The 12,079-nt window shown below is 46.7% G+C and overlaps 1 protein-coding gene across 5 annotated transcripts in view; it reads right to left on the minus strand.

Moving 5' to 3' along the window:
- Positions 1-31: 31 nt before the first annotated feature.
- LOC118391230 (misshapen-like kinase 1) overlaps positions 32-12,079 on the minus strand; it is a 37,881-nt gene continuing 25,833 nt past the window's right edge. For 3 of the 5 annotated variants that reach the window (XM_035782404.2, XM_052457948.1, XM_052457946.1), the window contains 16 exons: positions 11,267-11,346; positions 8,892-8,995; positions 8,680-8,780; positions 8,344-8,367; positions 7,996-8,147; positions 7,637-7,754; positions 7,365-7,481; positions 7,120-7,231; positions 6,661-6,816; positions 6,304-6,447; positions 5,939-6,073; positions 5,657-5,757; positions 5,377-5,526; positions 4,917-5,076; positions 4,665-4,804; positions 32-4,527 (listed from right to left, as the gene is read on the minus strand). In XM_035782404.2, coding sequence (XP_035638297.2) covers positions 4,444-4,527; positions 4,665-4,804; positions 4,917-5,076; positions 5,377-5,526; positions 5,657-5,757; positions 5,939-6,073; positions 6,304-6,447; positions 6,661-6,816; positions 7,120-7,231; positions 7,365-7,481; positions 7,637-7,754; positions 7,996-8,147; positions 8,344-8,367; positions 8,680-8,780; positions 8,892-8,995; positions 11,267-11,346 — 1,878 coding nt within the window. In that variant the 3' untranslated portion in view covers positions 32-4,443. The remainder of the gene's footprint in view (positions 4,528-4,664; positions 4,805-4,916; positions 5,077-5,376; positions 5,527-5,656; positions 5,758-5,938; positions 6,074-6,303; positions 6,448-6,660; positions 6,817-7,119; positions 7,232-7,364; positions 7,482-7,636; positions 7,755-7,995; positions 8,148-8,343; positions 8,368-8,679; positions 8,781-8,891; positions 8,996-11,266; positions 11,347-12,079) is intronic. The other 2 variants (XM_052457947.1, XM_035782405.2) reach the window with 1 other exon arrangement.

Raw genomic sequence — 12,079 nt, forward strand, 5'->3', positions numbered from 1 at the left:
AATCTATGAATACGGATACAATTATAGACTGTTTAAGATGAGATCAATATAGTTTTATTTTTCAAACAATTCTTCATCAAGACTTTTACAGACTCATAAGTTCATTCAACACAATCTTTTAAAATATTAAAGTTCATCAGTCTAATATAATCTGAAGTTAACCCCTCAAAACAGAAACACTCTAAACAAACATGGTAAAATAAATTTCATTTCTCAAAAACAAAGAGATTGAAAAAAAAAAAAATAAAGTAGAAGAGATTATAGACCCATCCAAAGAAATCAGCTTTTTCAGCTTTCAGACGTTCACCTGTACTGGTTCCCACAAGCACCTATTAAAAATCACAAATCCATTCATACTTTAATCTTATTCGACAAGATTCAAGATTATGTTGTACAGCAGGGATTCCCAAACTCGGTCCTGGGGCACATTTTGTTTTTTGCCCTAGCAGTACAGAGCTGATTCAAATAACCAAACCATCAAGCTTTGATTATTTGAATCAGATGTGTAGTACTAGGGCAAAAGCCCTGTTATACAGTATTACTATATAATATATGTGAATGGAGTGTCTGATTAGTGTGTGACTACATTGGGTGGAGCAGGTCATTGGCTCCATAGCAAGAGGCAGGTAATAAAACACTACACAGAAGCAGGAAACCCACCCAACTGATTATCATTTATCATTCATTTATTCATCCTCCTCAAAGGCAATTACTGGATAAACGCATCAATGCAAAACTAGCATCACAACTGTTAGTGATGTTTGTGTATTATGCTGACTGTGGATTACAAAGTAGATTTTCTTGGGATTAAGACAAAAAAACAGATTAAGCAGTGTATGGGTATCTCTCAATTATGAGACACAGACAAACAGTCCATCTTACATTCAGTTTGCTAAAGGCCACGATAAACACCCTCCCACCAAAGTCACACAGACAGAGACAGCAGAGAATTCAATTTAACACTCATATTGCTTATGAAGGAGAAGTGTCAACGTTTGATATGGCAAGGACAGCCTTCGTGATATGCCTCTGTTTTGTGGGGCTGAACATTTTGATTCATGTAACAAAGCCCATTTTACTGTTACAACTTTGTCGTAACACTACACTTGACTGATACTTTATATTTAGGATTGACAATAGAAACGTTGCTATATAAAAATTAGATGGCTCACTTGATGACAAATTGTTGACCCTCTCCATCCACCCACCTTTCTGTCTCAGCTGGCTACTCCTGCATCGAACAGTACATGTCTTCAATAGACTGGTCACTCCCTCTCAACCAATAGCATGACTACTAGTTAGGCTGTATCAAGAGGAATCTGTACTTCACCTGGAAAGACACGCAGCTCAGCCATCACTCTCATGCATCTGTAACACCCCCCAAAACAGTCCAAACATTCAGTCTTAAACGTACACCCACATTCATAGCTTTCCCCTCACTACTGTAGATTAGAATACATTGTGCTTAGATTAATTAATATACCAGACAGTAAAGTATGTTATAGAAATCTGTTTTATAGATATACATTCATTTATTTAAATCTCTCAATATAATTTACATATCCTTTAATAAAATAGTCCTTTCAGAATATATTAAGTTGGTTACTTTCCCACTGCATCTCAGCCAGTCCACACACTTGACCACCAGCAAAAACCTGCTTCTTTATCGCCATGTTTCTAGCCCCTCTAACACCACACAACTAAACCCAGGTCACTGGCTTCAGTTTAATTTCAACATATGAAATACTATTAAACTATTTGCAACAAATGTGAAGTAGCATATGGCTTTTCTATGGTATTTTGGCCCCCCTCCCACCGTCTAGAGAACCATCAAATCAAGAGATGCATTTTTATAGGCATATCATTTTCTACATTCCAAATTGGTTTGCTGCCATCAACTGCACATTCTCCCTGTGCCTATATTCTAGTCACATGAATGTGTCATACAAGCAGAAATTAACGATGGTTGAAATTCTCTAGAGAATGTTCCCTCTTCCACATGGTGGCAACAGATACAATCCCTGTAACTGGTGAGTCCATTCAATGTTTAAAGAGCAGTAGGTAAACATTGCAGTTATTATTACAGAATGAAATATATAATCATTGACAATGTAAAACATTAAAAGTTGTTGAAACGTATTGGGACTTTCTGGTTTCTATTTAAGGGCACTTAATTGGCACAGAACACCATCCTTAACGAGGGAGGCAACTATTTCTTATGTTGTTCCGTCTGTCAGTAACACCTCTTCTTCATGAAGTTCAGAGTTAGAAGATTGAGTGGGGGGTCATATTCACCCCTCCCCCAACACCCATCTCCCAGTCTCTTCCCTACTCCAAGGCACTGCTTAAACTGTAAACATGGCAGTTTGGCTAACTAAGATATGAGGACTTTTTCACAGCTGCCAGAGGTACTTGTTGAGTGTGTGTAAAATGTGATATTTGCGATATCAGTCACAAATGGCACACAGCTGATATTGAATGCACTAGGCTAGCGAGAAACTCATCTAAGAATTGATACGCAATTGTGATACAGGATAAATGGCTCAGATGTGCATGCAAGCATGCTCACATAAGAGCAAAATAGACAAATTGTAACTGAACTAAAAAGTGTATCAATCGATTCTGTTCTTTACTTCCTTATATATTTTAATATATATTTAATGTTACAATATATATAACATTAATTTAGCATAAACTACATAACATACCCACAGCTTAAGCATTTCCCCTGATCTCTAAAAGAATCAAAGCAGATTCATGTATGTCCAGAGGACAATTGGGAACTTTGGTAGGGAAAACAATAGCAATTACACTATATTCAACAACTTGTTGCCTTACAACTAGTTTAGTAAGATGATAAATGAAAGTGCCCAATGAGTTTGAGTCCTCTGGTTCAGTATTGCAGAGACAAACATGACACAAAACTGGGCCTGCTAAAGCATCAGTGAGTGGATTTCAACACTGGCTCAAGAATCACACAGCTATTGCTTGGAACCACACTGATAGCTCAGTATTATCCACTGTAGCCCTATCCCTACAAACCAACATCTGAGTACAAACGTAACAAGATCCATACCAATGAACATAAAATACATCAATAACAGAGGTTACAGACAGAGTAGATCTAGCAAGAGGGAACTATTTTTCACTGGATTACAGCCGCCAGATGAGAGCCTGAACCCCATCACTATCCCCCAGGTAAGGATCATGGACACCTGCTGCCATTATAATATTCTAACAAGCACATCACTCGCTCACCCAATTCCTATGTCCTCTATATTACGGTCACATCAAAACCTTCATACTTCATCACCCCTCGACCCCCACATCTTAAGTCACCTCACTGCCTACCTCTGGTACATTTTACACACAACAAATTAATTCAACCTAAACTCCCCTCTCGGAACAAGAACTGCACTAGAACAGCATATATATTGCAATATAACGGCAATATAACAGTAGAGAGTAAAAGTAAGAATGCCAGTTAGGCTAATACCAAATACAGAAACAGTACAGATAATATCAATTGTTTGCAGTGATATTGTTTAAATTCTTAACAAGAGAAAAGTTTAATATCATAAGTCTGTTCGATAGGCTCCTAAAATGGTAAATAGCTCCATCCCCGATATGAAACAAGGGGAGAATAAAGACACATGAAAGCATGACGCTAGAACACAGCAATATGTTCCATTTTTACCAGGGACTAGAATGTTACTATGTTCACATAATGGATAGTCTGTCTTCCGAAGAGTTAAAAAAAAAACTCCTTCCAAAAAAAACCACCAAAATAAAAACATGAAATCAAGTTAATCAAATACCTATTTTTCTTTTTGAATGATGAGTTGAATAATGAAACCATAGGGAATCTGAAGCATTTTGAGTGTTGCAACAATACCTTAGGGTGTGCCAGTGCAGTATATATATATATATATATCAGGTCAGTGGCCACACACTGAATGGAGGTGTTATATACACGTCTGCCGGTGACTTCAGTCTACCCATGTTCTCTTCCATTTAAACATGTTAGATACCGTCTATTTACAATTCAATCTGGACTTATATTGGTTGAATCTTGCTTTCTTTCAAATGTATTTCACCAGGAAGGAATGTTTTTAACATACCCCTAATAAGAAGGAACTAACTACGGTAGTTTACAACTAAAACACAGGCGCACCAACTGACTGAGGTACAACAATACAGGACAAGTATATACAGTACAAAGTAGAGATACTACATTAGAAGCCTGTAGTGATATCTCATAGGTAGCTACCATTCCAGGGGGAGATCAATCAGACCAGGGGAGTCAGAAGATGGCAGGTGAGATGGACTCATTGTCGTGAAGCTTTAGGCTGGAATGGATTTACAGTATGCTTGTGTGTTGGCGAGCGCGCGTGCGTGCTAGATGTGTGTGTATGAGTGTTTTGTGTATGGGACTATGTTGCTTCACCAGTTCATGATGCAGTTCCTGTTCAGGGTCATGAAGTAGACCTGGCTGCTGCCTCCGGAGCGCACAGAGGCAAAGAACACCTGAGACACACATTAACAAGACATGAGGCTTATTACTCATATTCAATGAGACTCCAGTGCCTACAGCTGTACATACCGAAGGCATAAACATAGATCACTTAAGTAATATTTTGAATACCAATGTGTGTGTGACCCACCTTGTCATTCCTCTCACAGAGGAACTTGAGCCTCTGGGCTCTCTTGTGCATGAAGACTCCGTCCAAGTGGCCTGTCTCTACAGCACGGATCTCTATGGCCTTTTCTCCCCAGCCCATGATCTGGTTAGAGCAGATATGTGCTGCACACAGGGAGAGAGAGAGAACTCAGGACATGCCAACTCAGAACATGCCAATTTCAAGAGAAAGAAGTGTGTGTGCCTGTGACTGCGTGCAGTTACAGATGTGCCATACCAACGGAGGTGGGCATCTCGCCCCACTGCAGCACCACATCTTTGATGATGCGTCCGTAGGTGTTGACGTAGACTCCCTCGTCCTCGTAGCACAGCAGCATCTCCATGCCGTCTGAGCTGGGCAGGAACACGATGGCATGTGGCATTATCTGGATCTGGATCTGGGGACACACACAAGGGCGAAGGACTAGAATCTTGTTTTACCTAACAGTTGAATGCACTGATTCTACGTCGCTCTGAATAAGAGTGAAGTGACTAAAATATTAAATATATGTAAATCTTGAAAGAAAGTGTTAGAATCTGAGGTTTTCACATCAATACCTTTCAGGCCTGGGCATCTAATCAATGAAACATATCATTATTCATGTTTTATAGATGTTTTAGGTGTGAATTCATTCCAAAGCTTTATTTTATTTGTCTGTCTGCGTGTGTCTTGTTCCATGAGGAACTCCTCCACTCACATGCACTGGGATGTAGATGTCATAGTTGTTCCCAGAGTCGACATCGATAGCGTGGAAGCCAGCACTGGAGCCGTAGATGACCTTCAACCTCTGTCCTTCCTCCACTGTGAGATCAACCAACTGGGGCCTGTGGGGCAGGTCACCAAAGGACTAGAGGAGAGTAAGAGAGGCAAAGAGAGAGGAGAACATGGGGTGTTTTGAATGTTGTTCTGGTCGACTGGCTGAGGGGAAACAGAACTCCTGGCATTTAGAACAATGAGGCAGGAAAGGTGAGACCTACCTTGAAGGCCATGAATTTGTGATAAGGCTTGGGAGCCCAGGCGTATACCTCCACCGCGTTCTTCATAGCTATCACCAGGAACTTGATCCTCTCATATTTCACTAGACACATACAAAGCGGGATTAGAGCCATTATGTGCCACTATAAATAAACAGTGCCAAAAAGGCAAAACCAAATGTGTAAATATACATTGTTAGAAAAACAGAATGCATTGATAATAGATACACGGTTCAATAACGGGTCACATCACTGTTACTCCGTCTCCTCCCTTCCTTTACTCACCCACTTTGTAGTGGACACATCCCTCCATCTCCCCTACAGTGGTCCAGCCCTGCTTCTTCTCCACCTCCGGGTCATTGTGAAGGATCTTGTTCCTCAACCAGGCCAGGTAGTACACACGCACCTTGTTCTTCTTACCTGGGATGGACACACACAGTTATATAGTGGATAAAGAGCTTAGTAGCAACAGATGGAGTTTGTGATGCACAGGTCCTTTTCCACAGGTTTATTAAATGAAGTGAAACGTTCAGAACGTCGCAGATAGAAATGCTCAAGTCAGAATCCTGTTAGCTCTAGCTGAAGGTTTTGTGACGTTCCACTCTCCCAAACAGACCCCAGGTGAGTGCAGAGCAGTACTAATCAATCACCTGATATGGTGATGAGCAGGTTGAGTCCCTCCAGGACGTCCATCTGTTGGAACCTGCGGGAGTTGATGAGGGAGTAGACCTTCCCCTGACCACTACGGTCCAGCAGCTTCAGACCGTTCTCTGTCCCCACCAGCAGGTTCACACCTGGGGACCACACACACTTAGATACAAATATCCCCCTTAATGCAATCAATCAGGACGTACAATGTGTGAAGAATGTGATATTCAAGCTGGGTGGAACAAAGCATGTTACATGTGGTCATTGAAATGCATATCATTCTATATTTCATTTTAATTCTGTGGCTCATATGATTAGAGTGTGGGCCATAGCCAAGACCAGTGTGCCGTCTGTCTCACCCCAGAGAGCAGCACAGAGGATCTCAGAGTTGAACCTCTTCTTGTACTTGCGGATCTCGGGGGTGTCGCTGTGGGGGCGTGTGTTGGTGGGGTTCACATTCACCATGGAGCCTTTCCTCACCTCCATTTTCAGCTGCTCAAACCTGGAGCCCAGGCCTGGACACAGCAGGAGCAGAGTTTAGAAGGAGGAGAGAAACACAAGCCTTAGTTCTCTATGAATGCTAAAACTTCCTTAAGGGAAATATAATATTGAATCAAGCTACTGTGGGCAACTGCTGCCCTCCTGCTTGTGAGACATTTCCATGAGTTAGATTTACCAACAGCAGTAAGTAAGAGATGCTGATGATTGTGAGCCGAGTAACTGAAAATAGAGGGACTAGAACAGGAAACTAGGTAAGTGAAGGTATATAGGGGAACCTCATTTAACCCTTTATGATAATGACTATTGTCTGTACTTACTGCTCACAGAGATGGCATCCACAGGGCCTGGTGGTTGGTACATGCCCAGGTCGACAAAGGTGGTGAAGGAGGACTTGCCACTTGACGCCTTGACTAGACCCCTGGACTGATACTGGGGGAAACAAAAGGGAGTGAGAAATACCACTGGGAATGGGGTTTATGGCAGAGAAACATGTACATGGAGAGACAGATTAGAGACAGATTAACAGTCAGAGACAGACAGTCAGTCAGAGAGACAGACTTACATCATAGACAGAGTCTTTCCCAGGGGAGGAGTGGGAGGCGGAGTCAGTGGGGGAGTGGGAGGGCTGCACCACGTCAGGCAGGTTGGTGTATCCATTGTGGCTCCGCTTCTCTGGTGTCTGCCAGGCAATGGGGACAAACCAGTCAAACTCCCAACACAACCGCTACAAAAGAGTAAGCTAACCACCCACACACCCCCCCATGTCAGTCCCATAGGTGTGTGTTTAATGCAGATTAGTCCAGTAGGCTACTTCCTGAGAGACAGATGACTCACCCTCTGCACCAGCATGGTCTGGTCCCCATAGCCTCCAGCCTGCCCCTCCTCCCCTCCCTCCCCCTCCTCCTCATGAACCACCATGGTGTTGACTGAGTCAGAGTCTGCATCCCGGGGACTAACGAAAGACAGGAGAGGAAGTCAGGGAGGAAGACAGGAAGGAAACAGAGGAAGGTGACAGAGCAGAGGGCAGTGGAGGATATGGAGTGGACAGGAAAATAAAAAGACAAGGAATGGTCAGGGTGGCGGTAAAAGTGGACAATGTGCTTTCAATAACATTAAGTAGCTATGTCTCTAGAAAGCAGTTCCTTTTTTCTTCTTCCTGTTTGTCTGTGTGCCTCTCCCACCCTGGTACTGACCGGTCTGTGGGGCTGTCCTCCTCCTCATTCCCCTCTCCACTCTCACTCTCCTCACTGCTCTCACTGCCTTCGGAGGATGAAGAGTAGTCGTTGGCCTTCACCGGAGGTCTGGGCTGCTCCTCAGGGCGCTCCTTAGCATACAGCCCATGGTCCTGAACACAGACAGGCACACACGCAGATGACACAGACACGCAACAGACATTAGGGAATCATAGAGCTGGGCGTTTCCTCAATAGTTAACATACTTTGCCAGCATACCAGGACTATGGCAGGCTTGTGTAACTTTTAACACAGCAGCCTGACATAGTGGAAGCAAAAACATATCACAGCACACACAGAGATACTAACCTCTCCTATTGCTCTCTTGTAACTCTGTGCATTGGAAGAAGCAGTGGACAAACAGGGAAGTGAGTGCAGAGGAAAGGGTGTGATCAACAGGTACAGAAATAGGATCATAAAAAGAGAGCAACTGTTAGTGCAGGTGTCAATATCCAGGTGTAGGGATTGGGGAGTGAGTGCAGATATTACAATAGTGCAGAATAGTCGGTGAAGAGAGCAATATAGATTTCTACAAGTGATAAGCTTAAAAGAAGATGAGTGTGATAAGGGTGTATAAAGTGTTGTCTGATTATCCATCACGCAGTGTTCAGAGTGAGGGGGGGTTTACAGGTGAGGGGTACTTACAGCAGGGCGACTGGGGCGGGACGAGGTGCGAGACTCCCCTGGCTTGTGCCCCTTCATGCGCCCGTCATGGCCTAGTATGGGGGAGTCCATTTTGGAGGAGCCTGAAACCAACACACTAAATATCACATCATTGTTGGGGTTTGCTTTCATTTCGTAAAAGGGATCAAGAGATGGAGAGAAAAGCAGAGTCAGCAACAGTGTGATTTACTCACTGAGTATGCGGTGCCTCTCCAGAGAGCCAGTCTGGGGCAGATTGGATACAAGGTGCATGCTATCTCCTCTCTCCCAGCGGTCGTTGCGGCTGAGGTCTGGGTTGCTGTTAAGGAAGACACCAAATCAGTTATCTGGCCTCAGCAGTCGATATCATAACTGTGTCATGATCTATCATCATTCATGTGTCATGATTAGAATCAGAGTAATCTACCCTGACATGCATCTAAAGGCAAATCTGTGAGAAAGGGAGTAAAACAGTTATTGATGGGTGTGTTGGAACACCGTCAGCTGATTATTTTGATGAATCACGATAAACCAGATGTGTTGCTTCGAGTGGGAACAGGGATTTTTAGCCACAACTCTAATAAACACGGCTTACCTGTGAAATATTTTCGTGGAAAATGTCAGATACCTCCATGTTGTCAGCTTGCAGCAAAAAATATGAATAAACATAGGTGGACTTTCTGGAGATGGAAGGAGGGACTGGGCTTTGGCAGAGGGAGGCACGGGCTTTGGCAGAGGGAGGGACTGGGCTTTGGCAGAGGGAGGGACTGGGCTTTGGCAGAGGGAGGGACTGGGCTTTGGCAGAGGGAGGGACTGGGCTTTGGCAGAGGGAGGGACTGGGCTTTGGCAGAGGGAGGGACTGGGCTTTGGCAGAGGGAGGGACTGGGCTTTGGCAGAGGGAGGCACGGGCTTTGGCAGAGGGAGGCACGGGCTTTGGCAGAGGGAGGCACGGGCTTTGGCAGAGGGAGGCACGGGCTTTGGCAGAGGGAGGCACGGGCTTTGGCAGAGGGAGGCACGGGCTTTGGCAGAGGGAGGCACGGGCTTTGGCAGAGGGAGGCACGGGCTTTGGCAGAGGGAGGCACGGGCTTTGGCAGAGGGAGGCACGGGCTTTGGCAGAGGGAGGCACGGGCTTTGGCAGAGGGAGGCACGGGCTTTGGCAGAGGGAGGCACGGGCTTTGGCAGAGGGAGGCACGGGCTTTGGCAGAGGGAGGCACGGGCTTTGGCAGAGGGAGGCACGGGCTTTGGCAGAGGGAGGCACGGGCTTTGGCAGAGGGAGGCACGGGCTTTGGCAGAGGGAGGCACGGGCTTTGGCAGAGGGAGGCACGGGCTTTGGCAGAGGGAGGCACGGGCTTTGGCAGAGGGAGGCACGGGCTTTGGCAGAGGGAGGCACGGGCTTTGGCAGAGGGAGGCACGGGCTTTGGCAGAGGGAGGCACGGGCTTTGGCAGAGGGAGGCACGGGCTTTGGCAGAGGGAGGCACGGGCTTTGGCAGAGGGAGGCACGGGCTTTGGCAGAGGGAGGCACGGGCTTTGGCAGAGGGAGGCACGGGCTTTGGCAGAGGGAGGCACGGGCTTTGGCAGAGGGAGGCACGGGCTTTGGCAGAGGGAGGCACGGGCTTTGGCAGAGGGAGGCACGGGCTTTGGCAGAGGGAGGCACGGGCTTTGGCAGAGGGAGGCACGGGCTTTGGCAGAGGGAGGCACGGGCTTTGGCAGAGGGAGGCACGGGCTTTGGCAGAGGGAGGCACGGGCTTTGGCAGAGGGAGGCACGGGCTTTGGCAGAGGGAGGCACGGGCTTTGGCAGAGGGAGGCACGGGCTTTGGCAGAGGGAGGCACGGGCTTTGGCAGAGGGAGGCACGGGCTTTGGCAGAGGGAGGCACGGGCTTTGGCAGAGGGAGGCACGGGCTTTGGCAGAGGGAGGCACGGGCTTTGGCAGAGGGAGGCACGGGCTTTGGCAGAGGGAGGCACGGGCTTTGGCAGAGGGAGGCACGGGCTTTGGCAGAGGGAGGCACGGGCTTTGGCAGAGGGAGGCACGGGCTTTGGCAGAGGGAGGCACGGGCTTTGGCAGAGGGAGGCACGGGCTTTGGCAGAGGGAGGCACGGGCTTTGGCAGAGGGAGGCACGGGCTTTGGCAGAGGGAGGCACGGGCTTTGGCAGAGGGAGGCACGGGCTTTGGCAGAGGGAGGCACGGGCTTTGGCAGAGGGAGGCACGGGCTTTGGCAGAGGGAGGCACGGGCTTTGGCAGAGGGAGGCACGGGCTTTGGCAGAGGGAGGCACGGACTTTGGCAGAGGGAGGCACGGGCTTTGGCAGAGGGAGGCACAGGCTTTGGCAGAGGGAGGCACGGGCTTTGGCAGAGGGAGGCACGGGCTTTGGCAGAGGGAGGCACGGGCTTTGGCAGAGGGAGGCACGGGCTTTGGCAGAGGGAGGCACGGGCTTTGGCAGAGGGAGGCACGGGCTTTGGCAGAGGGAGGCACGGGCTTTGTTGAAACAGATTGGGAAGTGTTTTCCTCCAGAACCTAAATCAAGTAGTGGGAAATTGTGCGTTCTTGACACCGAGATTAGACAAGAGTAGCTCAAATGTGTCCTCCTGAGTTACCTGGCTCTGACTGGATGCCTGATGCCAGACGAAAGGTTGGTGTTGAGAGCTGTGGCAATGGAGGCTGTCCTCTGGGGAATCTGGGAAAGATACAGTGAAATAGCACATTAACATATAGATCTATATACCCTTTAGAGAGCTCCAGACTGCGACCATTTAGTACCATTTTGTGACCCCTCGACTTGGCTGTGCGAGTACATTTTTTAAATTCTACATGGTCGCCTCTCTCAAAACGTCTAAACCCATGATTTGGTCAAACAGTAAAGCACATTATCCTTATGATTCCTGTCATTAAAGTGTCTGCCTGCCCCTGTAAACTGGGGCCTGCTGCTGTGTCGAGGGGGGAAAAAAATGCTGCGGGATAATTTTTCTTTCTGATTGTATAAGATTTCGAAATCCAATTGCGGGGAAAACACAGCTATCCGGTTGTCACGGTCAAAGAGGTGGTTCTCAGCTTTCTGTAGTATCATTTATATAAACAAGAGATAAAAGTAACAAGTAATTAATGAGCAGCAGTAAAAAGTAAAAATATATACGGGGGGCACAGAGTCAATGCGCAGGGACACCGGTGAGGAGGTAGTATGTACATGTAGGTAGAGTTAATTAAAGTGACTATGAATAGATCACAGCAGAGAGTGGCAGTGGTGTGGAGAGGGGGGGGCAATGCAAATAGTCTGGGTAGCCATTTGACTAGATGTTCAGGAGTCTTATGGCTTGAGATTAGAAGCTGTCTAGAAGCCTCTTGGATCTAGACTTGGTGGTCTGGTACAGCTTGCCATGCGGTAGCAGAGATAACAGTCTATGACTTGGGTG

The sequence above is a fragment of the Oncorhynchus keta genome, chromosome 12 (assembly GCF_023373465.1).
Source record: "Oncorhynchus keta strain PuntledgeMale-10-30-2019 chromosome 12, Oket_V2, whole genome shotgun sequence".
NCBI lineage: Eukaryota > Metazoa > Chordata > Actinopteri > Salmoniformes > Salmonidae > Oncorhynchus > Oncorhynchus keta.